Raw genomic sequence first — 26,612 nt, 5'->3', positions numbered from 1 at the left:
TCCTTGATTAATTTATTTATTTTCCAGAGCACCTGATTTCAGCATTTAATCTCATTCCAAACACAGCAGATCACATTCATATGTGTTCCAGCTCATTGCTCCCACATCAAAACACCACTACAGTCATTCCCTTTGAAGTGTTTGCCTTATTTAAAGTGTATTATATTTTTAAGCATATGTAACTCATCTGCTATCTTGACACGTTGCTAGTGTGTTGGTGGGCTGTTACTTGCTTTGTCCAGGTGACAGTTTTGTATCAGTAGGAACTAGGACATCTTTCAGTTATACCTCTCACCAGTACAACTATTCCTGTCATTCCATCCAGAATGCTCCATTTGCATGGACAGACATTTGAGGCAGTTACATCACCCTACTCCTACTCCCAGTGGGAGTTTTACAGTTGACTTCAATAAGAGCCAAGTTAGGCCAATACTGACTGGTTTTGAAAATCCCATCCTTCACCTTGGTGCTTAAATAGACGTTTCAGACAACCCACCCCCGCCCTAGACTTTCTTCTTTAGCTGAGGCCCAGTCCTGAAAGCTCTAGACCAATTTTTCCTGAGCGCCCTTAACTCCCACTGGCTGAGGAGCTCAGCTGATTGGGTGGGCCCTTTGCAGCAAAGGTAGGATCACTGGTATTAGTGACATCATAATGGAAATTGTAATAGCACTGCCTACGTGGTCTGGCTTTGTGCTAACCACTACCTCCATTTGTCCTCTCACACTCTGAATCACCCAATCTCTCAGTCTGGTTTGGTTGCTGCAATCACCTGCTACAATTGCTGGGCCCTTTAACTAAGTTACAAAAAAGAAAACTCCAAAATAAGCACAAAACAAGCTGGTCATAGCCCCTTCTTCCTCAGAGTCTCTCTTCTCAGCCCCATGCCACCCCCTGGTTCCTTGAACCACTCACTACTCTTTATCTATCAGCAACTCCCACTGCTTCCTATATGGAGTCTTTCTTTCCCCCACTACTCTTCACAGGCTTCTTTTATCTACACTCTGATTTAGCTACATGGCCTGCTTGTTATGTGATTTTGCTCATTTTCTCCACCTGAGGAGGTAAGCTAAGTACCCACAGGTGGGGCTGAACCTATTTCCCTTTCAAGGGCCAGTCACCCTGTGAGAGAAATGAACAATAAAGATCCACTGTTTATTTCTTGTCAAAGTAAAAGTGCCATGGCCTGTTTCAGACATTCAGAAGCAGGAAAAGTGAGATGCATCAGGGAAATACCAAGTCCTTTTGCTAAAGGCAAATGTAACATTGTCTTAAAGGCACCGCCTTTCACCTCAACAGAGCCCAGTAGGCCTTAAAAACTACATACATGTAGCACCACTAAAATGCAGCGGCCTCTGGATTAGAGGGATGGCGACCAAAGGGCACACAGAACCAGCATGGCATAAGGGAACTTCACCAGTGAGTTTTGAGCAAACCCCAGCTCTTATGGAAATGCCATAGGATCTTTAATGTCATGAAGAGAAGACCTAGGCCTAGATCCTTCAGACCATCACAGAAAGCACAGCGAAGTTCAGGAGGGAGATACAAAAGTAACCATTTCTACGGCACCCTACAAACACATAACAACAGGTATGTGATTCCCAGCTCAGGGAGACATACTTATGCTAGCTCTCATTGAGCCAGTGTGCTCAAAACTGGCGATAGCTGCGGCAGCGCACTAGCTTGATGAGAGCTAGTGTGAATATGTCTCCTCAAGCTGGGAATCACACCCCCCATCTTGAAACTTACCCATACTGAGACAATCCCTGCCCTGAAGAGTTTACTATCATAACGGTCAACTCCCAGAGTAACCAATAGGATTTGAGGGTATCTAGCACCTTGCAGGAGTTATCCAGCCTCCTGCAAGCTTGACACCTCCATCCTCACCGAGTCAAAATCCCAACTGACATCAGAGGATATTTTGCTTGAGTAAGAATGTCAGGATTTGGTCCCCCTCATTTGACTCATCTAGCCATACATCCAGCTTCTGTAGGTAAGAGGCTTTTTTGTGCAAATGGGACAATGGTATTCAAATCACAGCACAGACTTAACAAAGCAAAAACACTAGTTTGAAGGTCAGTCATCAACATACTGTATTTATATACCTATTGTCAAAACTGAGGGAGCAGAAAAGAGCTTTAATAGAATATTTAGTTAGTTAATTAAATGTGGCATGTTAATGGGTTTTTTCCATAACACTGTGGCACTGTTTCTATGAAAAGCAATGAAAAAAAGGTTCTATTTTAAAGTGCTAATAGCTTTCGTCTTTCAAAAAGAAACATATGTTTAATGAATAAATATGTTATAAATGTGTGTGCACGTGTGTTGGAGGGGGGTATTCTGTTTGTTCTCACTTAAAGAGCTCAATAATGGCAATTGCCAAAGATGTGTAGCCTCTATTGTCAGGACAAAATAAAAATCATCTTGGTCATTCACTTCCAGGTGCAATTGCTATTTTTTAAAATAATAAATTATCTGCTGTGAAAAATCTGAGTTGAAAATAAATTAAAACAAGGTATTTGGGACACTAGATAGTCACTTGCATATTGTGGAGACATATAAGAATCTGAACAGAATAGAATACAGTACCCAGGCACTTGGCTAGCACAGCAAGAGTTGCAGCATGTAGAAATTTGAATACAATAGAGTACAGTATACAGGCACTCAATATGGTGAGGGGTATAGTGCAAGAACCTGAATAGAATACGCTATATACGACATACCACAGTGGTGGGCACTGTATAAGAACCTGAACAGAGTAGGATACTGCTCACTGGCACTCAAATACCACAATGATGAATGTAATACAAAAACGTGAATAGGACAGAATACGGTATAGAGAGGTTTCGATACTACACTGAGTGGCATGATAGCAGAACTTGACTAGAATAGAATATGCCATGGAACAAACACAATGCACAATAGATAAGCTTATCTATTTCCACATATGCATATATGACTGCAAAGGGATCATGGACTCGTTCATGAAATTAAGCTGCCACTTCCTGACTGCAGGAAATAAAAATGTGAAACCCTTAATGGTGGCTGCAAGGTTTCTTGGGAATTTTGATAATTTTTTCCTAAAATATCACATTTCCTATGCGCAGCATTTGACAAAGACTGAAACAAAGTGGTATGCAGAATCAGATTCTGTATCATTTACTGACTTCCCCAGGGCTCTGTCTTTTCAAGATTCTTCTAGTCCAGTATCAAGGTCACATTCTCTTCCAAGAGCCATTGGAATCTTGGATGGCTTACATGCCTGTTTGAGCTCTCCGTTAGAACTTTATCTGTCCTCGGAAAGGTGCACCAAGGCAGATTTCTCCACCTGTTCTTCCGCTCAGTTACATGCCTTGCCTTACTTGGGTAAACACTGTGGCTCAAAGGAGGAGACTGCTCTATCTTTGTGCTACAGGAGAAGCTCCCAAAGAGTGCATGCTACAACAAGCAGTCTGTCCACCAGGGAGTATGTATTCCCCCTCCATACCATCAGCTCCTCTGGGACAGATGGCTTTATCCTGTCCCTTTTGGGCAACTTAGCACCACCGATGGCACTAGGCAGACTCAGGGCCTGTACTCCCACTCCAGATTGTGGCTGGCCTCTGCTGTAAGTGGTGAAGGCTCCTTTCACCCACTTCCCAGCTTGTGCAGAACCAGACACATTCTGGCCTCCCACTGCTGACTGATATTTTTGATCAGCTTCTTCCCCATGAATGTATGTAGCAGATCCCGATTAGCAATAGTCACTGATCACGAGTAGGAGGAAGGAGATAAGAATCTGCACAAAGGTAGAGCAGTCTGTGGCTTCCTCCTCCTCTTCTTCTACAGCTGTGATACAATGAGGAAAATGTTCCATCATTAAAACCTCTCGTTCTTGGGGAGGCCTTCCCCTCCCACCCTCCTCTCAATACAATTTTTATTAATGTATCTTCCCATTGAGATTTTATCCTTCCCTACGCTGTAAGATGCTGAGATCTCAAGAGGGAAAACATGAAATCACGAGCTGTCAGTCTGTGAGAAAAGTGAAGAGAGATTACATTTCTCTGGGTTTAGGCTTTGTCAACATGAGGAAAATGCACCGGTCTAACTAAAGGGGTGATTTGAAACCAATAGTTAAACCGGTGCAAAAGTCTGAGTAGACACTCTTATTTGGTTTAAAGCAGGTCCATTGCAGTTCAGCTTAAATTGCTTAAGAATAGATTTAAGCTAAACTGAAATAAACCACTCCAAAATGAGAAGAAGAGGCTCCAAGCAGGGCTTTGCACCAGTTTAACTAACTTGGTTTAAAAATAATTTAAGTTAAATTGGTGCAACTGTCCCATGTAGACAAGACCCGAGTCTTAAAAATGACTAATATATTTTTAAGTCTAGTTTGTACGCAGTTGTGTTCTTAGTTTCAGCATGTAATTAACCAGTTTGCCAGTCGATCGATAAATACATAACAGTGATGAATGCTCACACAGATTAGGTATGCTACATTTTAGTGCCTGGTCTAATAACCAGTGAAGTCAATGGGGGTCTGCCCATTATTTTCGATGAGCTTTGGATCAGGTCTTTTAGTGTGTGCAGCTGCATGCCTGAAAGACAGTCCACTCGCTACTTATTCAAAGTCTACAGTGTTCCTTCTACTAACATTTGATGGTTACTGTTATGCGTTCACTAATCGGGCAGTACAAAAATGATGTGATCTGATAAAAGAGAAAGAACAGGGCATGTGTTAGGGAAAAGTGAATATGGCAACAAACAGAGAAGCAAAAGAAAAAAATGAGACAGAGGAAAAAGACGAGAAGACGGAAAGGCTCAGGAAAAAAAAAGGAGGAATGAGGAAAAGAGGATAAGCTTAGTGATACAGAGCACAGGAAGGGAAGGAAGAGAGGGGAAAATAATAGAAAAAAGACATTATAGAAGACAAGCATAGAGAGGAGGTATAACCAGAGCAGAAACTAACACAGCAACAGACAATATCTCATATCACATAAAGCAAACATCAGCCAGAAGCCCAGCAAACAAGAACTTTCCTGCATCAACCCTGATCTCAGAGCCTCAGTAAGAAGCCCTGCCTCCATCTCCTATGTCTCTGGCAGCCCTTCACCTGAACACTTGTTCAAGGGAAGCTGGAGTTAACCCCTTGTATAGCAAGAACTAGATAGGGCAGTGTTATTCTCCATTCAATGCTTGTATGCTTTGCATGGGCAATTTGCATTAGAGATAATGGAATCAATTTCCCCTTTTTCCCCTGCATCCACCAATGGAAGTAAAAGATGTTGGGTAAAATTTTCCAAAGGCCCTAAATGACTTAGAAGACTAAGGGCTAATGGGATATAAACCCCTACATATCTTAGGTGCTTTTGAAAATCCCACTAGGCGCATGCCTGAATCTTTAGGTGCCCAAATGCTTTTGAGAACTTGGCCATAAGTTCAATTTTCAAAAGTGACTTAGGCACTTAGAAGCTCTAAGTAATACTGAAGTCAACATGACACAGGTGCCTAAGTAGAGCAGGCCAATTTTTTTTCCCCAGCAAATAGTATATTCACCGAAAAATGCACGTTTCAGTCAAACAAAGCTATTTGTGAATTTGAATCAAATTAAGTGAATAGCTTCAGCCAAATAAAATGGGAAAAAAACAAAGTTCTGAAAAAGTCAAAAATGTTTCATTTTAACATTTTCAGAATGAAATATTTCATCATCTAGGCCCAATCATAGAATATCAGGGCTGGAAGGGACCTTAGGCAGTCATCTAGTCCAACCCCCTGCTCAAAGCAGGACCTAATCCCCAACTAAATCATCCCAGCCAGGGCTTTGTCAAGCCTGACCTTAAAAACCCCTAAGGAAGGAGATTCCACCACCTCCCTAGGTAACCCATTCCAGTGCTTTACCACTCTCCTAGTGAAAAAGTTTTCACTAGATATGCCACGGCATGGTGTACCCCGATTTCTGGCTTGTGCTGTGTCCTGGATATCTTTTATCTTTATGACTGATCTTTCTGAAGATAAAGCTTTGCACTGGGTGACCCGTGGAGAGCCAGGAGACAGTGTCAAGGGTGCCCTATGAATGGCGAGAGAAACTTAGATGAGCTGGCCCCTGAAGAATCTCTGGAGAGCTGTGGCAGCCTGGATGCACAACAGAAAAGATTATTTTGCTGCATCTTTGCAGCCTTTCCCTGAGAGGCTGTTAAATATTGTTGGGTTTTTTGTTTTGTTTTATTTTTGAACACAGATCCTTCAGTCTTTACTGGCACCAATGAGAGTTTCGCCTGAAACATGACTGCAAGATCAGGATTTTCAATACATTACCTATTTCTGCTAACATCTAAAAAGTTCCCTGATAAGCGAGCATGTTTGCCTCAATTCCCTTTTTAGGATAAGGTTTGACCTCTTCATGTATCTTTAATTGTACTATTGATATTCTTCAGTGTATGTACAAGGAATGAAAACAAAAGGAATAACTGGTGCAATCAGTGAATGTGAACATATAAACCCAATGTGCAGCTCATCAGCCTTCCATGTCAGTTCGTTATAGCAACCACCATGCCATAACCCCTCTCCCGTAGACACAAGACAGCGTTATCGAACAGACAGGAGTTCACTTGCTCTTTTAATCAGTTTGAATAAGCTTGTAAAATACACAGCAAAAAATGTTAATGATTCCACTGTTGCGATGGGAAATAAGAGATAGAGACAGGGTAGGAAGCACCTGCAGGAAAGAAAAGGACCATCTTCAACAGGTATATAGGGAGGATTCGAATACAGAAGCTGTTAGTTGCTGTTCACCTTCTCGCACAGCAGCAAGTTCTTAGTGCAGCTTGGAATCTGAAAGTGCAAAGACACCACTGGCAGTAAAATGCCAGCACTGCATAGAACAAGCCAAGTTCACCCCTTTTTCCAAAGGAATTATTATAGTAACTCTAGGGGGTTTGCTGAAATTGTCTGACCATTGGTCTCCTTCTCAGTGGCACAATGTGAAAATCTGGAATCTCTTCATTGTGATATAAAAGAAAATTATTATTAAAGGGAAAAAAAAAAAGAAACCTAGATGGTCTGTCAGTAAAATGAATCCAATTCAGTGCAGAACACTGTGGCTGGCATTTTCAATGGTGTCTAAAAGAGTTAGGGGCCCAACTTTCATTGAATTTTAATAGAAGTTGGCATCCAGTTCCACTCGTCTCCTTTGGACATCACAGCCGGTAGCACTATCCCTGGTATGTATGGTATGATGATGTTAGACATCAAACAAAGACAATATTTAAGTGTAATTCTTATACTGCCACTAATTAAGGGTTGGATAAACAATAAGAACACATAGGGGACAAGTTCCTAAATTGGCGTCAATGGAACTATGTCAGTTTACAATACCCAAGGATCAGGCCCATGAAGAATAAATAGTTTTATGGCAAAAACACTAGAAATAAACTGATTAATGCCTGGGATAAAGAAAGAGAAGAAAACCGAGTCAATTCCCTTATCATTTACTGTTCTCTGAAAGCGGCTGTGCATAGAAAGGAAGGGGTACTTCATAATATCTCCAACTCTTTTCACCAGTATACTACAGGAGAGGCTCTCATTCCCACACAGGAGCCTGAGATTCATGCACTAACCACTGTGCCACCACTTCTGCTTCAAAATCTTGACAAATGCACAATGTTCACTGTTGGTGTGATATCCTCATGTTACAAACATTAAGCTTGCCAACAGAAGTTACTCCTTTTGAGTCCTGATGCTCATTTTTGTTCTCATTATAATTTCCACTAGTATCACATGGTATGTTACGGATGCTGCTCGTTCATGACTAGTTTTTTACCAAAAAATAAAAAAGTCGACGACGACGATGAAATGCAAATCTTGCATTAAAACCAGTTGATTTTCTTCTTCATGGCAAAAAAAGTAGATTTTTCCATGGTTCTATTTGACTTCCATATGCAAACATATGGTTAGCCAAACTCCACTTATACGTTACTATGCAAACAAATTTCACAAGCATGAACCTGTCTTTTTGAATGGCACATTCATTACAAATGCTGACTCTTGTTTACAATTGCCATAATGAAATCATGGAATGTGCATGTAATGAAAGCTCATTTTTAAATGAACAGTCCCTGTATTTGTATTCATCAAACTACAGAGTAATAAAAATGATTTTCCTTCCTCTTTGCTCCCCTAAGCTGCAAGCATTCTTTCCAAAATGTGTTTTGCTATATTTTATTTCTGAAACAGAAATAGTGTAAGGACACAGGGCCAGATTGACAAATCCTTACTCACTGTACGCTGTTACTCATCCAAGAAATTCTGCTAAGGTTAATAGGACTATCTGCGTGACCCCTTACTCCCATTGGTGATCACAATCTGGTTCACAGTGAGTAGAAAAATTAATTAGGACAAATAGAATCCACATACGAGGCACTTCTCTTCTTAGTTCAGGATCAAAAATTAACTTATGTCAAGTAAAAATGGAGGGGGAAACAAAGCCTCATATGAACAGAAGGGTTTTCATGAAATTAAGGCTTATTTTCATTTAACTATTCCTTATGCAGTTTTATGAGCCCCAAACCCGCAACATTATGCTGGTGCAAAAAAGCAGAAAGTGAAACTGACTGGAACATAAAAATGAAACGGGCCAGTTTCATTTTATAGTCCAAGCTAAAAAAAAAAATGCAAAAAGTAAACATACATCATAAATGGCTGAAAGGACTGCATATTTGATTTTTTTAAAATCTTTTTGTTTTAATAATAGAGGGTATCGTAAGAAAGGAAAGCAGTAATATTTATTTTTAAATATGTGATTTTTATCTAGGCAATGATCCAAACTCATCCCTGGTGCAATTCAATTGATTTCAGTGTAGTTAACCAGACATGAATTTACACAGTGCTTTTTAAGTATTATTTTTTCTATTGTAGGAGTTGAGTAGTGAGCAGAACTGTGTATACCACTCTCTGAAATTAACACAAAATAATCTAAGGATGTTTAGAACATACAACACCAAACCCTACAACCATACTCAGGCAAAATCAACAAAGATGCCAACATTTAGACTGCAAGTTCTTTAAAGCGGTGACTGCCATTTGCTATACATTTGTATGGGACCTAGCACAATGGGGCCTCCACCTATTTGACACTTCTCGGTGCTACCACAATATAAATGTTGAACAGTAATAATGTGAGGTTTTAGTGCCTAGACTTTCATTGGCTTCAAAAGCCTTTGGATCAGGTCTTTACTGCACAAAGGCTGCAAAGCGCAGGCCTTTGCATGGTGATGTGAATTGACATTATGAGATACTTCCTTCCTGCCCTCAAATGAACACTGAATACACTGATCTTCAACTGGCCAACCTGTCACCTGATCCCAGTTCTCAGCAGAGAATGTGAGGACCCATCAGACATATCTGCATGAGAAATCATCTTCTTGCTCAGGATTCTTATTTAAAAAAAAGAGAGGTCAGCACCTCCTGCAAAAGATCACCTCTGAAATGAGATAAGCAGAATGTGGGTAGAATAATCCCACTTATCTAACCAACTTGTTCTCATAAGGGGAATTATTTTTCCCACCAAACATCTTCCAGTATAGTATTTCATCACCCCCTTTTCCAGAAGCTTCATTTTCAACATGTAGTTGCGTTCAGATTGCATATTCACATAGGTTGAAAGTACTTTTGTACCATAAAAACAGCCATGAATTACTGAAGACATGGTATCTCTACCTGAAGAGTACTATAAAAAGCTGATTAAATGAGTTACAAAAGCATATTTATGATGCAACAGGAAGGCTAATATATCAGATTTCCAGCAAATAAAATCAACCTTCTATTTAATACTTACCAAAAAAAAAAAAAAGATTTACTACACTAAGGGCCTGATTCAAAGTCCACTGACTTCAGTGGGCTCTCATCCTGAAAGGTGCTAACCGCTTCTGATGAGGCACTGGGCACCCTCAGCTCCCATTGACTCCAATGCCACTTGAGAACGCCAAACACCTAAACGACCGGGTCCTAAGTCATTTAATAACTGTTCAGCACAGTATCATTAACAAGTAAGACAAACTGTCTAAAAACCCACTGGATGCCCAGAAGTTCATTTAGGCTGGGATTTTTAAAAGAGGCCAGAGAATTAGACATGCAGATCCCATCCAATTTCAATGGGATCTGGGTGCCTAAATCCCTTACGTGCCTTTGAAAATCCCAGTATTAATATGAAAGATGAACAGACACTTCCTGAAATGTGGGACCGGTCACGGATTGATGATATGTTAATGAATATTGTCCTTTAGTGGAAAAAAAAGCAACAAGGGCTCTTTCTGTGTTAACTGGGCTTTGGAAGATGTGTACAACCTGCGTTCATTTTCTTCCCTTTCCTGTCTACCTGTCCCCTTTATTCCACAATAAAATTAGGACAAATTCTCAAAAAGAATATTGTCGAAATTTTTTCCCTCCAGTATTGTAGTGTCATTGTGATGCAATGAACCATTAACTTCTGTACTTACCATCTGACATGCAGTGAGTGCCCTTAGTCACATGGTAAACCCTTGCAAAATCTCCTCCAGGACTCGTCTGACTGGCACACGGCCGTCTGAGATGATAGTTTATGTCCTTATGGGGTTTACACTCTAGAATCCTAAAAGAAAAAAAATTAAAGTCTAAGTCTTTCAGGCATAAGTGGGATTTATTACATTATCAGGCATGAAAAGAAATATTATGGAGTGATAAATGGAATTTACAGACCTGTAATTGGAGGTTCTTTGAGATATGTAGTCCCTATCTGTATTCCACATGTGGATATGCATGCACTCCATGTGCCTGAAACAGGAGTTTTCTAGCAAGTAGAGTCTGTTGGTCCACACCTGTACAGTTGTTCCCCTCATGCTTCAAAGCAAGGGTGTAAGGTGTGGTATTGACCAAAGGCTCTTCAGTTCCTCTTCTTCCATGAATCAGAGAGGATCCAGAAGAGATGGGAACGAAGGTAGGTAGTAGAATACAGTTAGAGACCACACATCTCAAAGACCCTCTAGTTAAAAGTAAGTAACCTCCATTTCTTCTTCGAATGCTGGTCCCTGTGTGTGTGCCACATGTGGGTGACTAGTAAAGAGTATTCAAACAGGAGAGAGGCGTGAGGCGCAGTTGGTATAGATCTATGCAATGCTGCTGTCCTAACAGCTGCATCTGCAGAAGAGGCCTGGGCTAAGGCATAATGCTTGGTGAAGGTATGGCTGGAGCTCCAATATAGGAACTTCTTAAAGTAAGGCTATTGAGGTTGCCTGTGCTCTAGTGGAATGTGCCCTCAACACATCTGGGAAAAGCAGACATGCCAACTGATAACAAAAAGTGATACAGCCGGAGATCCACTTAGCTTCCGAGCAGATTACGTTTGTGCTGCAATTGCTCTGCTATAGCAACAAATATTGTAGGCATTTTCCTAATTGGTTTAGTGTTTTGCAGGTAGAACGCTAATGCTCATCTGACATCCAGAGGATGAAGTTTCCTGTCGTCATTGGAAGCATGAGGTTAAGGGAAGAATATCATTAAATAGACTGATCTATGTGAAACTCAGAAATTACCTTAGGGATGAATTTTGAGTGGAGGTAAAGGAAAACCTCCTTCTGAAATCTGATGTATAGCGGGTTGGCCATGAGTACTCCCAGTACAGCATGGGCTTCAGAGCGGATAGTGCAAGCCCAGCATGGACCCTGGGTATGAATTTGGCTCAGTAGCCTACTCTGAAGCCCACACTGCTCTGTTTTCACTGCTGTTGCTACCCATGCTAGCTGGACTGGGGCTAGCTCAAGTAGGCTAGCCCATACACGGCTTTTCCTGAGTAGACATTCCCACAGTAGCAGGAAATCAGAAAGATATGCGAAGCTGCTATTGTTATGTGCCTGTAAGTATGAGAAGACTCTTAAAATCAGAACAGAATTTTAAAGGCAGCCAGTGATTTTAAAAAACAGGGGCACAAAGTCTTAAAACTCTTCTCTATGTACTTAACCATACTCATGTGAGTAGCTCTAACTACACATAGGAGAAAAGTTATTCATGGGCATAAGTGTTTGCAGGGTCAGGCTCCAAGTTAGACAAGAATTCAGCCTACTTTCTATCGTTGTATTAGAAGCCTCTGAGGATAAGTCACAGAGAACTGATTATTAAGGAATTGCAAGACTCAAGCATAGTGGCAGCCAAATTCTAAAATATTTAGAGCACTTCACAGAAGCAGAACTACCTTCACCCAGTGCACTGTATTAGTACAAATTCATATTTTAAGATCCGAGCTGGGAGCTTCAACTCAGGCCAGGTCTATATCAAAAAGTTAGGTCAACCAGCAATGTCGCCCAGGGGTGTGAAAAATCCACAACCCTGAGTGACATAGTTAAACTGACCTGACCCCTGGCATAGACAGCGGTAGGTAAATGGAAGAATTCTTCTATTGACCTAGATCAGACGTGGGAAAACTACGACCCACCCACGGGACCATCCTGCCCAGCCTCTGAGCTCCCGGCTGGGGAGCCTAGTCCCTGGCCTCTCCCCTGCTTTCCCCCCCTCTACCACAGCCACACCACCATGCGGGCTGCACTCTGGCCCACCGCTCCCACTGGGTAGCATGGGGAGTACAGCTGGCTCCAGCCAGGTGTCACGGCTGCGAGCTCTTGCTGCTGGTAAGGGGGCGGGGAGCAGGGGGGTTGGGTAAGGGAGCGGGGGTCCTGTGGGGCAGTCAGGGAGGAGAGGGTGGTGGATGGGGCGGAGGTTCGGGGGGGCGGTCAGGGGATGGCAAACAGGGAGGGTTGGGAGTGAGAGTCCCGGGGAGCCTGTCAGGGGGTGGAGATGTGGATAGGGGTCGAGAGGGCAGTCAGGGGACAGGGAGCAGGGGATATTGGATAAGGGAGTGGGATCCCGGGGGGAAGTTAGGGGCAGAGGGTCCTGGGAGGGGGTGATCAGGGGGTGAGGAGCAGAGGGCGGTTGGATAGGGGGTGAGAGTCCCGGGGGCGGCTGTCAGGGCATGGGAGTGTGGATAGGGGTCAGGGCAGTCAGGGGACAGGGAGCAGGGGGGTTGGATGAGTTGGGGGTTCTGAGTGAGGCAATCAGGGGGCAGGAAGTGGGAGGGGGAAGATAGGGGCTGGGCCAGGCTTTTTAGGGAGGCACAGCCTTTCCTACCTGACCCTCCATACAGTTGAGCAACCCCAATGTGGCCCTCAGGCCAAAAAGTTTCCCCACCCTTGACCTAGATACTGCCTCTTGGGGACACTGATTAACTACAGCAACAGGAGAACCCCTCCCATCACTGTAATGAGTATCTACAATGAAGTGCTACAGTGCTGCAGCTGCAGAGGTTAAAGTGTAGACATAGGCCCAGTCTCTGCCTGTGCACATACACAATTGTACATGCAGCCATCTGCACACATGCTCTGGCGCTGCAGGAGTAGCTGAGAGATACTACCATCTGCAGGCACTGCTACACAGAATTTTAATACAAATCTAGCAAAGAGTAAACATTTCACAAAGTGAGAGGGCAGCGGAGGATTAGAAATTGCTACTCTTCTCCTTTCCTTTGCTGGAAAAAAGAGAGAAATCTTCATTTCCGGAAGACAGTCATTGCACAGGCAACTTGTGGAAACAGCCCTGTGGGGCTTATAATACATATCACCATCACCATCACCACTATTATGGCACAAGATGCTGTTGGGGAAATATTCTCCCACTTTTCCTTCGAAGCCCTGAATCAGCAAAGCACTTAGGCACATGGAAAGTCCTACTGAAGTAAATGGGTTATAAGTGTGCGGTCAAGTATGTTGCTGGATAGGAACTGTGCAGCAGGATCTCTCTAAACCACACATCAGACCCTTTCTCTGCCTCAGTTTTCCCTTCGTGTCAGTCATTCACCAGCTCCCAATGCTGTCAGGTCCTTGCAATTATTTAGCCCTCCAGTTAAGTCCAAAAGTCCACCCCTTCCAGGGGTTTAAGTCCAATATAAACTCCAAACCAATTTTCTACCCCAGGATCTTCTACAGGGTACCACCCTCCCTCTGAAGGTCTGTCCCCTTTCACCTTGTCTTCAGCACGCTGGGATCTATTCAGTTCCTTCTCCGGGGTTACTGCACCACCTCATGGTGTCAAGGCTGCCAGAGGGTGGGGGCAAAGGGGCAATTTGCCCCAGGCCCCAGGCCTGCAAGGGCCCCACGAGTCCTAGCCCGGCAGCAGTCTGGGTCTTTGGCAGCATTTCGGCAGCAGGGGGCTCTTCAGTGCTGCCGAAGACACAGAGCAACTGAAGGGCCCCCCGCCGCCGAAATGCCATGGAAGACCCGGACTGCCGCCAGGTGAGTACAAATGCCACTGGTCCCCTGCTTTGCCCCAGGCCCCCTGAATCCTCTGGGTGGCCCTGCATGGTGTGGCAATATATAGGAAATCCACCTACACTCTCTACTATGGGTTCCCAGCCCTGTCTGCCATGCAGCCTAAATTTCCCTCTCTTTCTCTCCAAGGGCCTCTATACACTCCATGCCTGGCTTCCTCACTGGTGCTTTCTTGACTGGCCCCAGGGGAGCTGGAACAATTTTTATAGTGTGGTACTGATGATGGAAACCATGTATTTGCTGTTTGTTATTACTACTTCAAGCCAGGGAGTGCGGCAGCACCCTCAGGTTCCAGCACCACTGATCAACATCCTATACAGCAAACAGGGGAAGATTAAGACTCGGTCCATTTCCTAGAGAATACTGTGCTAATAAGTGATGGTCACATAAACACCACCCTATACCGGAAACCCACTGACTGCTATACTTACCTACATGCCTCCAGCTTCCATCCAGGACACAACACACGATCCATTGTCTACAGCCAAGCTCTAAGATACAACTGTATTTGCTCCAATCCCTCAGACAGAGATAAACACCTATAAGATCTCTATCAAGCATTCTTAAAACTACAATACACACCGGCTGAAGTAAAAAAAACAGATTGACAGAGCCAGAAGAGTACCCAGAAGCCACCTACTACAGGACAGGCCCAACAAAGAAAATAACAGAAAGCCACTAGCCATCACCTACAGCCCCCAACTAAAACCTCTCCAGCGCATCATCAAAGATCTACAACCTATCCTTAAAGATGATCCCTCACTCACAGATCCTGGGAGACAGGCCAATCCTCGCTTATAGACAGCCTCCCAACCTGAAACAAATACTCACCTGCAGCCGCACACCATACAACATAAACACTAACCAGGAACCTATCCTTGCAACAAAGCCCGATGCCAGCTCTGTCCACATATCGATTCAAGTGACAACATCATAGGACCCAATCACATCAGCCACACCATCAGGGGTTCGTTCACCTGCACATCTACCAACGTGATATATGCCATCATGTGCCAGCAATACCCCTCTGCCATGTACATTGGCCAAACTGGACAGTCTCTTTGCAAAAGAATAAATGGACACAAATCTGACATCAGGAATCATAACATTCAAAAACCAGTGGGAGAACACTTCAACCTCTCTAACCACTCAGTGACAGACTTGCAGGTGCCAGTTTTGCAACAAAAAAACTTCAAACAGACTCCAAAGAGAGAGTGCTGAACTCGAATTAATATGCAAATTAGACACAATTAACTCAGGCCTTAACAGAGACTGGGAATGGCTGGGTCATTACACTAACTGAATCTATTTCCCTATGTTAAGTTCTCCTCACACCTTCTATGGGTCATCTTAATTATCACTTCAAAAGTTTTTTTTTCCCCTGCTGACGATAGCTCATCTCAATTGATTAGACTCTTCCTGTTGGTATGCATACTTCCATCTTTTGATGTTCTCTGTATGTATAAATATCTCCTGTCTGTGTATTCCATTCTGTACATCTGAAGAAGTGAGCTGTAGCTCACGAAAGCTCATGCTGAAATAAATTTGTTAGTCGTCTCTAAGGTGTCACAAGTACTCTTGTTCTTTTGACTGGCCCAGACATTCCTGATGGAGTATTGACTATGAGGTCTGCTCTTGCTAGAGTCTCTCTCAGGTTTGCCCTCCTTTTGACTACAGACTACTCTTTTATCCCAGGAGGCCTGGTTTTTAGTCACATGCGCCCCATCATATGACCTTATGGTCAAAATATGGTGGAAAATGTTCGTGAAAAATTTTGTCCAAATTTCAGATTTTTGAAAAATTTTGACCAGATCAAACTATCTATCTAAGAGGCATTATTATCTAGTGGCTAGGGCACAGGACTGGGACACAGGATACCTGGGTTCCATTCCTGCTCTGCCACAGACCTGTGGTACTGCTTTGGGCAAGTCACTTCAACTCTCTGGGTCTCTGTTGCCCCATTTGCCTTGCCTATCTAAACTATCTCTTTGGGCAAGGATTGTCTCTTTCTATACGCCTGTACAGATTCTAGCACAATGGGGCCCTGATCTTGGTTTGGGCCTGTGGGTGCTACTGTAATTCAAATAACTGTAACCACATATGGGTATTTATTAAGAGTAATTTCTCCGGCACTAGGCCTAGTAGTGTCTGAATGCATTTTTTGTCACATATATGCATATCTGAGCAAGAATTAGATGGATTTAATTTCCTTAATACAAGTTTGTTAGTTTCTTTATCACACATTTTATCAAGGAAAGAAAATCAAACTCAAATCATATGGCTTATGCGTAAAAATTTCCCTTCTCCAGCGACACCTCTGACAGAAAAAAAAAGTTCATTCAGTAGTTAATAATATAATCAAATGCTAAGCGTGCTGCTCAAATCTTTCCTGAGGAACATTTATAGCAACCACCTTTAGGTACTGATGTCACTCAGGGTGGGCATCCCTACTGGTTACACTGGTCTACAATTTTTGAGAAGTCGTCTGCTTCAGAGATAAAATGTGATACTTATTATGTATTTTGATGTGCTGAATTCAAATATGACAATTAAAACAACTGATTGGCTACTGTTTCTAAGATATTTAAGTTTTTACATTTTATGTCTATGTATATTGTGTAGATAGTAGAGATTTAATCATAAATTGTAAACCTAGGTCTTTTCATGTGTTTATGGTTGCTTTACATGATAATATTTCACCTGTCCTGTTTATGTAACACTTTAAAAATCAGGAAAAGGGTTATATAAATAAAATTTATTATGAAACAAAAGGCAAAAAACTATTATGTACATAGTTTAGTCCTATTCAGTGTCTACTCGGCGCTTCTTGGCTTGTCTCTTGTATTCATTAAATGGAGCATCTCTTGGCACTGTCCAGCAATAGTCTGCAAGCATTGATGGGCTCCATTTGCCCTGATAGCCTGCCAGGAGATTCCACTGCTGTAGTCTGGAGCCTAACAGCTCTGCCTTACTCTTGGGTAGTTCCAAATCCCTGACAAGGTCATTCAGTTCACCTTGTGTTATGAGGTGTGGTTCAGAGGAGGATGGGAGAAAATGTGGGTCCTGTGACATTGATGGTTCAGGACCAGAAGTTTCATCCTCTTCCTTGTCTGACTCAAGTGAGAATGATTCTGGTGCATCAGGAACCAGCAGTCCTTCTCCGTGGGGTACTGGGCGTATAGCTGATGGAATGTTTGGATAATGCACAGTCCACTTTTTCTTCTTTGACACACCTTTCCCAACTGGAGGCACCATGCAGAAGTAACAATTGCTGGTATGATCTGTTGGCTCTCTCCAAATCATTGGCACTGCAAAAGGCATAGATTTCCTTTTCCTGTTCAACCACTGGTGAAGATTTGTTGCACAAGTGTTGCAGCACATGCGTGGGGCCCACCTCTTGTCCTGATCTCCAATTTTGCAGCCAAAATAAAGGTTATAGGCTTTCTTAACCATAGTGGTTATACTGTGCTTTTGTGGTGCAAAAGTCACTTCACCACAAACATAGCAGAAGTTATCTGCACTGTTCACACAAGTACGAGGCATCTCTGCTCACTTTGGCTAAACAGAAATATGTCCCTTTGCAAAATCAAACACTGACAAATAAGAGAGCACGACACTGTATGGTTTCTAGAGCTGATATAGGGCAATTTGTTCAGCAGAGTGATGTAAGCTTCGTTATGATTGCATCATCCATGACTTCTAGGAATAACATGATGCAATTCATATCATGGATGACGCAATACCAGCTTCAGATTGCATCATTCGTTGTTTTGCCTAAAAAGCAAGTACTGTCCAAACCCAGTCATAGACTTATTCATAGATCCAGTCAAAGATGTATTTTAGTCATTTCTGGTTTAAATTGAGATCCCTTCCCTTTATAACTCACTTATCCTCCGCCATTCCCAAGTCAAGGGTCGTATATACTGACTCAATAGCATATCTTGAAAACTAGAGCCAATCAACAATTTTAAGCATCATTTTCATTCTCAGTGACCCAGAATTAGTAAAGTTGGACTACATTTATTTCAGAAGCATTTTGGCTGTAGAACAGTGTTATCTGTTTTAAAAACTTTATCGTCCATTAAAAATTATGACCAATATTGTTTTCCAGGTACAGAGATAAACATCCTGCTCACTGAGCTGAACTCTCATCTAAAAAAAACCCCCAAAACAAAACACTCAGAATAAAAAGCATTTGGTATGTGTCTGGTGCACATATGTGGCAGCATAGCATATTCCCTGCCTACACTGAAAGTGTGGGAGCACTTAGTCATCTAATGCGCATATTTGATTGGCACAATCCCTTTGCTTTCTCACATGGTGAGAAAGATGATCACCAATTTATTGTATTTTTACATCTTCATTATGTACTCATCAGTCAGAGTTACCGGAACCCCTCAGGTTAAGGTGGCTGTAAGTACACATTGGTGGAAGCTGGACTGGTCTACAGTAAGATCCCAGTTCAAGAAAGTACTCAAATGTGTGCTTAAATCCATCCCCTTTCCAGGGTAGCACTTAGACACATGCTTAACTTTAAGCATACACTGAAATCCTATTGACTTCAATTGGATTTAAGCATCTACTTAAGGGTGTCACAAATAGGGATATTTTCCTGTACTGAGGCCTAATTTCAATTCTGATCCAAAGCCCGTTTAAGTCAATGGGAATCCTTCCAGTAAGTTTGATGGGTTTTGGCTCAGGCCCTCAGTTTGTTTGCTTTGAATGCCCTGCTCTCAGTTTTGTACAAAGCTACAGTGGCTGAATGTAGTGCTTGAAGTAAAACTATAGATTCACTGTAGATTGAGGTCCCAAGAATGCAACAGAATCCATATGGGTTGACAGACGTCTCTGCCTTTGCAGAGAGCCCCGTTGAAGTCACTACGTATCAGACACATAACATGTCCTTTTTAAAGTCAATGGGGTCCCATACTTTGGTACAATGGAAGGGATGGCATAATGGACCGTGCATAAATAAAATTTGATGTGGCACCCCATCTAGGGTTACCAATTTTGTTTGGAGGTATTCATGGAAGTTTCATCACATGACATAATTAAAGATTAATCTTTAGGCCTGGAGATTCCAAGACAATCTTGGAGGTTTGGCAACCCTAATCTCAACAGGCTCAACACAGCCTTCATTCTTCCCATTTATATAAACTAAGTACCTTGATGTTTTAATGCACGTGTGACCTTTTCAGATGAGACTTTAAAACAGTAAGGTACTCTCTGCTTGGCACGAACTTTTGGACCATATTTCATAAAGTTTAGGGTCTAGGCCAAAAGATTCCTTTCGCTTATTATCATTTTGATGTCATCTAGTTGTTATTGGCTGTGCCTGGAAGGCCTTATACTCAACTCAAAGGCATTTCTGTCTGTCTGTAATGGAGTAACTTTTTGAACAGTGCGTCTGATCAATTTCAGGAAATGTTCTAGGCAACTGACTTTTGAGGAAAACTGAAAAACTAAGGGGAAATGGGAGACACATAAAGCCCCTGCCACCTCTTTATCACACTGGAGATGTAAATAGCAGTTAAAAAAAGTAACCATGTAACCGATTAAAATTTTATTGGTTACACGGTAAAATGTTTAACTGGGGAACTATGGGTTTGGGGGGTTCTGCAGCACTCCCACATTTTATGCAGGGCCCCACTGACAGCCCCCATGGCCAGGGTCTCAGCTTCCAGCTGCCATGGCCAGGTTTCCGCGCTGCACCTGGGACTCTGCTACCGGCCACACACCCAGGGTCCCTCCTGGCTGCCGCCCCGGGCAGCAGTGGAGTCCTGGGCTCCGGCTAGCAGCAGAGTTTAATCGTTAACTGAAACCGATAAGACTGATGCTTATCAGTTAATCTGTTACATCCCTATATCACACAACAGCCTTAAGCACCTTTGCTTTTGTCTATAGAGTAGGGCAGTGGTCCTCAAACTTTGTACCTCGCACCCTCCCTCATCTCTGTCTGTGCCTCCCCCTGAGCTGGGAGCAGGACCACGGCTCCAGGAGAAGGGTTGTGGACTGGGGAAAGGGAACTGAGGCTGGGGCCACAGCTAGGTCAGCCAGGGCCCTGAGCGCAGGGCCAGCAGTCAAGGCCAGGAGCAGAGCTGGGCCCCAGCTGTGCCCCCCTGAACATTCCTCCGCACCCCACCTAGAGGAGCACATCCCACAGTTTGGGGACCTCTGAACTAGGAGATCACACACTTCAAAACTTGTGTATGCCAAGATCATTGCACATACCGGGGCTTCCTGCATCCCTCCATTCCTGCTGCCCCCACAAGTTCCCTGTGTGCCACCCCTCTTTTTCAGGACTCCCTGCAACTCTCCCCAATCACTCACCTTCCATGACTTCTGTATGTCTCCCAGTCCATTTCCTCTCATACTCCCCATTCTGTGTGCCTCCATTCTCCCCTCATGACAGAGCGCAGGTTGCGAACAGGTGAGCCGGCACGCTTATCACTTTGGGCCGGTCTCCACTGAGAACTTACACTGGCATAACTATATTTCTTAGCGGTGTAAGAAATCTACATCCCTGAGAGATGTAGCTATGTTGACCTAACCCTTGGTGTAGAGTGTCCTAGGAGGTGGATCACCTAAACCAACAGGCACTGAAGCGCTACAGCTGTAGTGGTATTGGTTGAGGGAACTCAAATCAATGGCACGGTGAATGCACAACCAGTGGAGTCTGTGCAGTTTCTTTGGGGCAAGACAGGAGCAAAGATGTGCCCTGTTACAGCCCCAAACACCAGCGGCTATGTGTGCACTCCCATCCAATTTCCCCCATGCCCTCTGTGCCTCCCTCCCCCCATGCTACGTTTCCCCAACCCCCATAACCATGGGTTCTGTGTGCCTCCACTATTCTTGCCCCACAGCAGGGGCTCTGTGTGAATCCCCATACACCATTACTCTCCCCTACCCCCCGGTCAGGGGCTCTGTCTGCCCCCATGCCCTGCATCTCCCCCCACCACTGGCTTTGTGTTCCCCCCTTTTCCCCATGCCAGGATCCCCCAGAGAACCTCATCCAGGGGGCAGGGAGAATGGGGGACCCTGGTGCTTGCAATAAGACCAGCCTACACAAGCTAGGAAGTGTGCCCCGCCTGCGTAGGTTTTATTTGTATGGTAAAATAGCCCATTGTACAAACACCCAGAGGCCCATTGTAGAAACACACAACAAAATGTCAGTGCCTATCCTGAAGAATTTATAGTCTGAATGTAAAATGTGAGAGAGCATGTGTAGAAAACAGACAGGGGAAGGACAAGGTTATGGTGAGATGACTGGTCAGCAGGCTGTGTGCTGGCTGCTGTTCTCCACACACAGCTGCTGGCATTTCAGCTGTGCTGTATGTATATAATCTAAACAAGTACGTTGGATTCCACCAAAAAATGTCCTATACTATAACTGTAAAATACTGAGGTCCAGTTTGTTTGCAGACCTTGCATGGGAATGCCGGATTGGAGGAGTGTCCAAGAAAGCTTCTTGCCAGTGTGCTGTGCAAGGACTACACACAATAGCAACCCCTATGCTACCTGCATTCTAAGGAGTACAGGGGACTGCTCACCCCTGTTCCTCCTTGGGCACAGAGGAGAAGGCAGAGCCATGAATGGAGCAGACTACTTCCCCCTATTTACCTCCCCTCTCTCTCACACACACACACACACACACACACACACACTCTGCAAGGAGCAGACGGAGGAAGACAGAGACCCAAGACACAATCTCTCCATTGTAGCTCCACACCTATAAAGGGCTGTGGTTTGCAATCGAGCCCCTACTATCTAGTACAAATGAGGCTGATCTTTGAATCTTCAAGACTCCTATAACATCATATGACTGAGACTGATTTTCTTTTCAACTGCGCACCAGTAGTTGCTTGTTTGGGGCCTTTAAGATTTTCCTTCTCTGAGCATGTGAATGCTCCCTGTGTCCCCCCTGGGGCCACTGGTAATGGGTGTGCAGTGGAATCAGCAGGAGAGGAAATAAGGGGAGCCTTAACAGGGCCTCAGCTATGGAAGCAACAGAGTAAACACAGCAAGGGTACATCTTTACTAGTCTGTTGCACCTCGCATTAATTGACTGCCTAATAACTTGAGGCAGTTAACACATTTGTAAAGACCAATGTGGGTGCTCCCCCTCATGTTTGATCAAAGATACAAAGGTTACCAGGTTACCCAAGGGATCAGTTTAAGGTAAAAAAACAAACAGCTTGGATCAAACGTGTGGAGGATCCATACCAGGCTTTACAAACATGTTAACTTCCTCAAGTTAATTGGCTATCAATTTACTGGAGGCACAAAAGTCTGGTGTGATAAGCTCTAAAACAGATTCTAATTGCAGATACAACTTGTGTAAATCTAGAGCAATTCTAATGGAGAAATGCAATCTCAGGAACAATGGTTACTCCAGATTTACACCAGTATAACTGAGATCAGAATCTGGGCCCTTGTTCTCATAGCCATGTGGAAGAGCTGTCTCAACCCAAGCAGCTCTGATCTCATGAGGATGGCGCAAAGTGTACAGTTACATTTTTGCAGGATTCTAATGTAAGAAAAATAAGTTTGTGAGAGGAAATGAAACCTTCTGCTTCTGCTTCATGCCCCTACACAATTCTTGCCACAGTGCCAGTTGGTACCAGAAGTCACAATATAATCCTCAAATATTACCTCTAATATCTAAGGCCTCTAGGATGGGCTCATCTAGCTGGGCCTTATGTGAATATAGTGCATAAGGGCTGGGGAGCAAAATCACCACATCCCCCAGCCTGGGACACTTATGAGGAATATTAAGATAGCTAGATCCACATAACTGCAGTTCCAGTAGCCTTACCGATTGCTCATCCTCAATGCCACACTCCACACTAGCCTGTCTAAAGGTGCTGTAGAGGTCAGGGCCCCATGCAGCTAATCACTTTTCCCTCACCTCATGTCACTCAGGGCAATTACTGGGCTTAAGCGGTATGGAGGGCCTTCAGCCCCAGGTTAATTTCACTCCTAATATGCAAAACTTCTGCAGTGCACCTGATGAAGTTCAAGATTGACACAAGTAGCTATAAGTTTCTTTCACGGAAGCCCAAATATGGCTAAGATCAACAACAATATACAAGGGATAAAAACAGATCACATGCCCATTGTACAGAAGCTGCAATGCATGCCCATTAGTCCATGTACAGAAGCTGAAATTATGTAATTCTGTATTCAGTGTATGGCCAGAGGTATTGCCAAAGCAGTCATGGAGTCATTTAGCGTCAGTGAGGAATCTCCACCAACTAGCTTACGCTCAAATCTCTGAGCATCCTCTGAGCAGGCAAAGTAAGCTGTGGGAAGGGCTTTCTGGAGCAAACTAACCACACCCCCCATAGAAGACGACCTTTTAAGGGAACCTGCCCATTTCTTACTTGCCTACCTACATTCTGCTAACAGGTATTTTCATACTGCTGTTCACAGCTGGGGTTACCTGCTATCTTATTCTTTGCAGGGACTCATTATTGACAGGAGCCCAGAACCTGTTCATTACGTCTTTAAATTCTACACAATGAGGGGCTTCCTCATCAGGGCCGGTGCAACCATTTAGGCGAACTAGGCGGTTGCCTAGGGCACCGAGATTTGGGGGCACCAAAAAGCGCCCCCAAATTTTTTTAAAATGGTTGACCGGCCGCTGCTGCTGAGACAGAGAGGGAGTCTGAGCTGCCGGCAGAAGCCGGCAGCCCAGAGTGTCCCCCGGCTCAGGGCGCCGCCGCGGCAGCCCGCAGCCCAGGGTGTCCCCCGGGTCAGCGCGCCACCGCAGCAGCTGGCAGCCCAGGGGGTCCCTCGAGTCAGGGCGCCACCGCGGCAGCTGGCAGCCCAGGGGGTCCACCGGGTCAGGGCGCCGCCACGGCAGCCGGCAGCCCAGGGGGGTCCCCCGCGTCAGCGCGCCACCGCGGCAGCCCACAGCCCAGGGGGTCCCCTGGCCCAAGGAAACCCCAGGCTGCAGGCTGCCGCGGAGGCGCGCTGACCCTGGGTCAGCGCGCACTGCCGCGGCAGCCGGCAGCCCAGAGGCCCCCTGGGTTAGGGTGCCACTGCGACTGCCCAGAGGTTTAGGCTGCTGGCGGCGTGCTGACTCAGGGGAATCCCTGGGCGGCAGGCAGAGGCTCAGAATCCCTCTCCCTCCCAGAGCAGGGGCTCCAGCCTATGCAATTTTTCTCATTGCCGGCGGGGGCAGCGGCGGCTGGGCAGAGCTGCGCAGCTCTGCTTAGCGCACGTGGTAGGAGCCCTGCGACGGTGCGACAAAAGGGCTTCCGGAGGAAAGCGGCGGCTGCCCCCTGGCTCAGCCTCCACATCAGCCCCAGTGAGGAGCAGGAGAAGAAAAGAGCCTCAGCAGCGGTTTGATGGAGTGGAGGAAGAAAGAGGACCCTGACACTCATGTGCTGGGCAAGGTAAGCAAGTGCTTCCCCACAGCTCTGCCTCAGGTGCCTGTGCTCCTGCCCCCTTGGTCCTTGGCTGGTCCCTGCTCCTGCTCCTGCTCCCCTTGTATGTGGGCAGCTCGAGAGAACAGCAGCCTGCAGAGCTGAGCTGCCCCAGTGCCCCCAGGCATCCCCCTTGACCCCATCCCTCCCCCCACCCTGACCCCCAGCTCCGAGCCCAGCCCCTCTGAGCTGGACACCACCCTGACTCCATCTCCCCACATCCCTGAGCCCAGCCCCTGTGAGCTGGACACCACCCTGACCCCATCTCCCCACATCCTGAGCCCAGCCCCTGTGAGCTGGGCACCCCTGAACCCAGAGCCCAGCTCCCCACCCACCCCTGGGCAACAACAGCACCACCCCCAGGCAGCGACAGCCCATTGGTACTAACCATCACAATCACCCATCATCTGCCCATTATGTAATTGCAAATGTATACAGACCATTACAGCTTTTAATGTTTTTAAATAATGTATTTAGTGTATTTTCAAATTATTACAAGTTAATTTTTTAATGTATTTGACTAGTTATTTTTTACATTTCCTAATACATGTTACTATAGTATTGCAAATGTTTTATGGAAGTGGCCCCCAATTTTGCTTTGCCCAAGGCCCCCTGAATCCTCTGGGCAGTCCTGTCTGAGTTTTAAGCCCTGCTGCTGTGTTTTGCCTGCAACAGGCAGGCCTAAGCCTGTGAGTGACCCCCATAGCAGCTGCCTGAAGAAGTGCTTGGAGGAATCATGCAGAAGGAGTGTGATATTTATTTGAGTTCTCTCCTCATGGAGGCTGTGCTCCACTTGGTGCAGGACAGCAGTCTCAGCAGGACTCTAGGCCCAGCACCTTGCCTCAGTTTGTGGACTTGTACTGCACTCATCACCGGGCTCAGTCTGGCACCGTTACCCCTCACTAGTGCCCTAGAAGCAGTCAAAAAAGTTGGATGGACTGGTTAGGTTAGTTGTCGTGCTGTTGCTTGGCCAGTGTAGAGACCACTGAATGCATAATATTCCTCTGTGATGTTCTGTCCTGAGCACAATTGGCATGTTATGAGGTAGTGCCTGTGAGGGACAGGTGTCTGTTTATGTCATCCAGCCATCATGTCTTAGGTCTTCTGGGGGGGGAGCTTTTCCATCCTGCTTTCATTGGATCAAAGTCAAAGATTATTTTCACAGGGAAGTTAGTAGGCATTTAGAGCAGATGAACATACCACCACAGAGAGCACTTGGCAACCATTTGAGTGTGTGTGACCTATTTAGTTAGAAAATGGAATTTTTCATTCAAATTGAGTTTGTACCATTTAATGTTTTTAATCATTTGGAGGTGCATGGCTAGTTAGGCAGAATGGGTTCCGCAGCACTCCCAGTCAGATTTTGATATGAAGGAAGGATGTATACGTGACTAAAAAAGGTGTATTTCTGATTACAATCAACATTGCTTAATTTTAAGGGAAAGTCATCTTGATCTCTTAATCAATATTTACGTCAAACAGTTGATGAAATTCAAATAGTTAATTATAGTAAGTGATATGCATTCTCTATCCTTTACTTTTAATAGTGAACAAGAAAAAGGACTGATAGGAATAAAATTTCATTTTTTTCGTTTACAGTTGATGCAGCCTCATGGCAGATTAAAAAAAAAGGTCTGGGGCACAATTTCGTGACCGTGTATAATGTATGTGATTTTTGGGGGGGGGGGGCAGGGGGGCGCGCAAGATGGAAGTTTTGCCTAGGGCGCAAAATATCCTTGCACCGGCCCTGTTCCTCATGCAATATCAACAAGTTGAAAGCACCTCTTCTTTCCCTGGGAGAGGGTGGCAATGATCACCATTACACTTTGGACTAGTTGCCTGATTCTTATGTAAATATCC

General features: G+C 44.6%; 1 protein-coding gene across 5 annotated transcripts in view; it reads right to left on the bottom strand.

Moving 5' to 3' along the window:
* PTPN5 (protein tyrosine phosphatase non-receptor type 5) overlaps positions 1–26,612 on the bottom strand; it is a 150,610-nt gene that overhangs the window by 84,613 nt on the left and 39,385 nt on the right. For all 5 annotated transcript variants that reach the window (XM_050953701.1, XM_050953699.1, XM_050953703.1 and 2 more), the window contains one exon: positions 10,471–10,601. In XM_050953701.1, coding sequence (XP_050809658.1) covers positions 10,471–10,601 — 131 coding nt within the window. The remainder of the gene's footprint in view (positions 1–10,470; positions 10,602–26,612) is intronic.

The sequence above is a fragment of the Gopherus flavomarginatus genome, chromosome 5, assembly GCF_025201925.1.
Source record: "Gopherus flavomarginatus isolate rGopFla2 chromosome 5, rGopFla2.mat.asm, whole genome shotgun sequence".
In the NCBI taxonomy this organism is placed as follows: domain Eukaryota; kingdom Metazoa; phylum Chordata; order Testudines; family Testudinidae; genus Gopherus; species Gopherus flavomarginatus.
The sequence above is the reverse complement of the archived record's forward strand: the minus strand, read 5'-3'. Positions and strand labels throughout refer to the sequence as shown.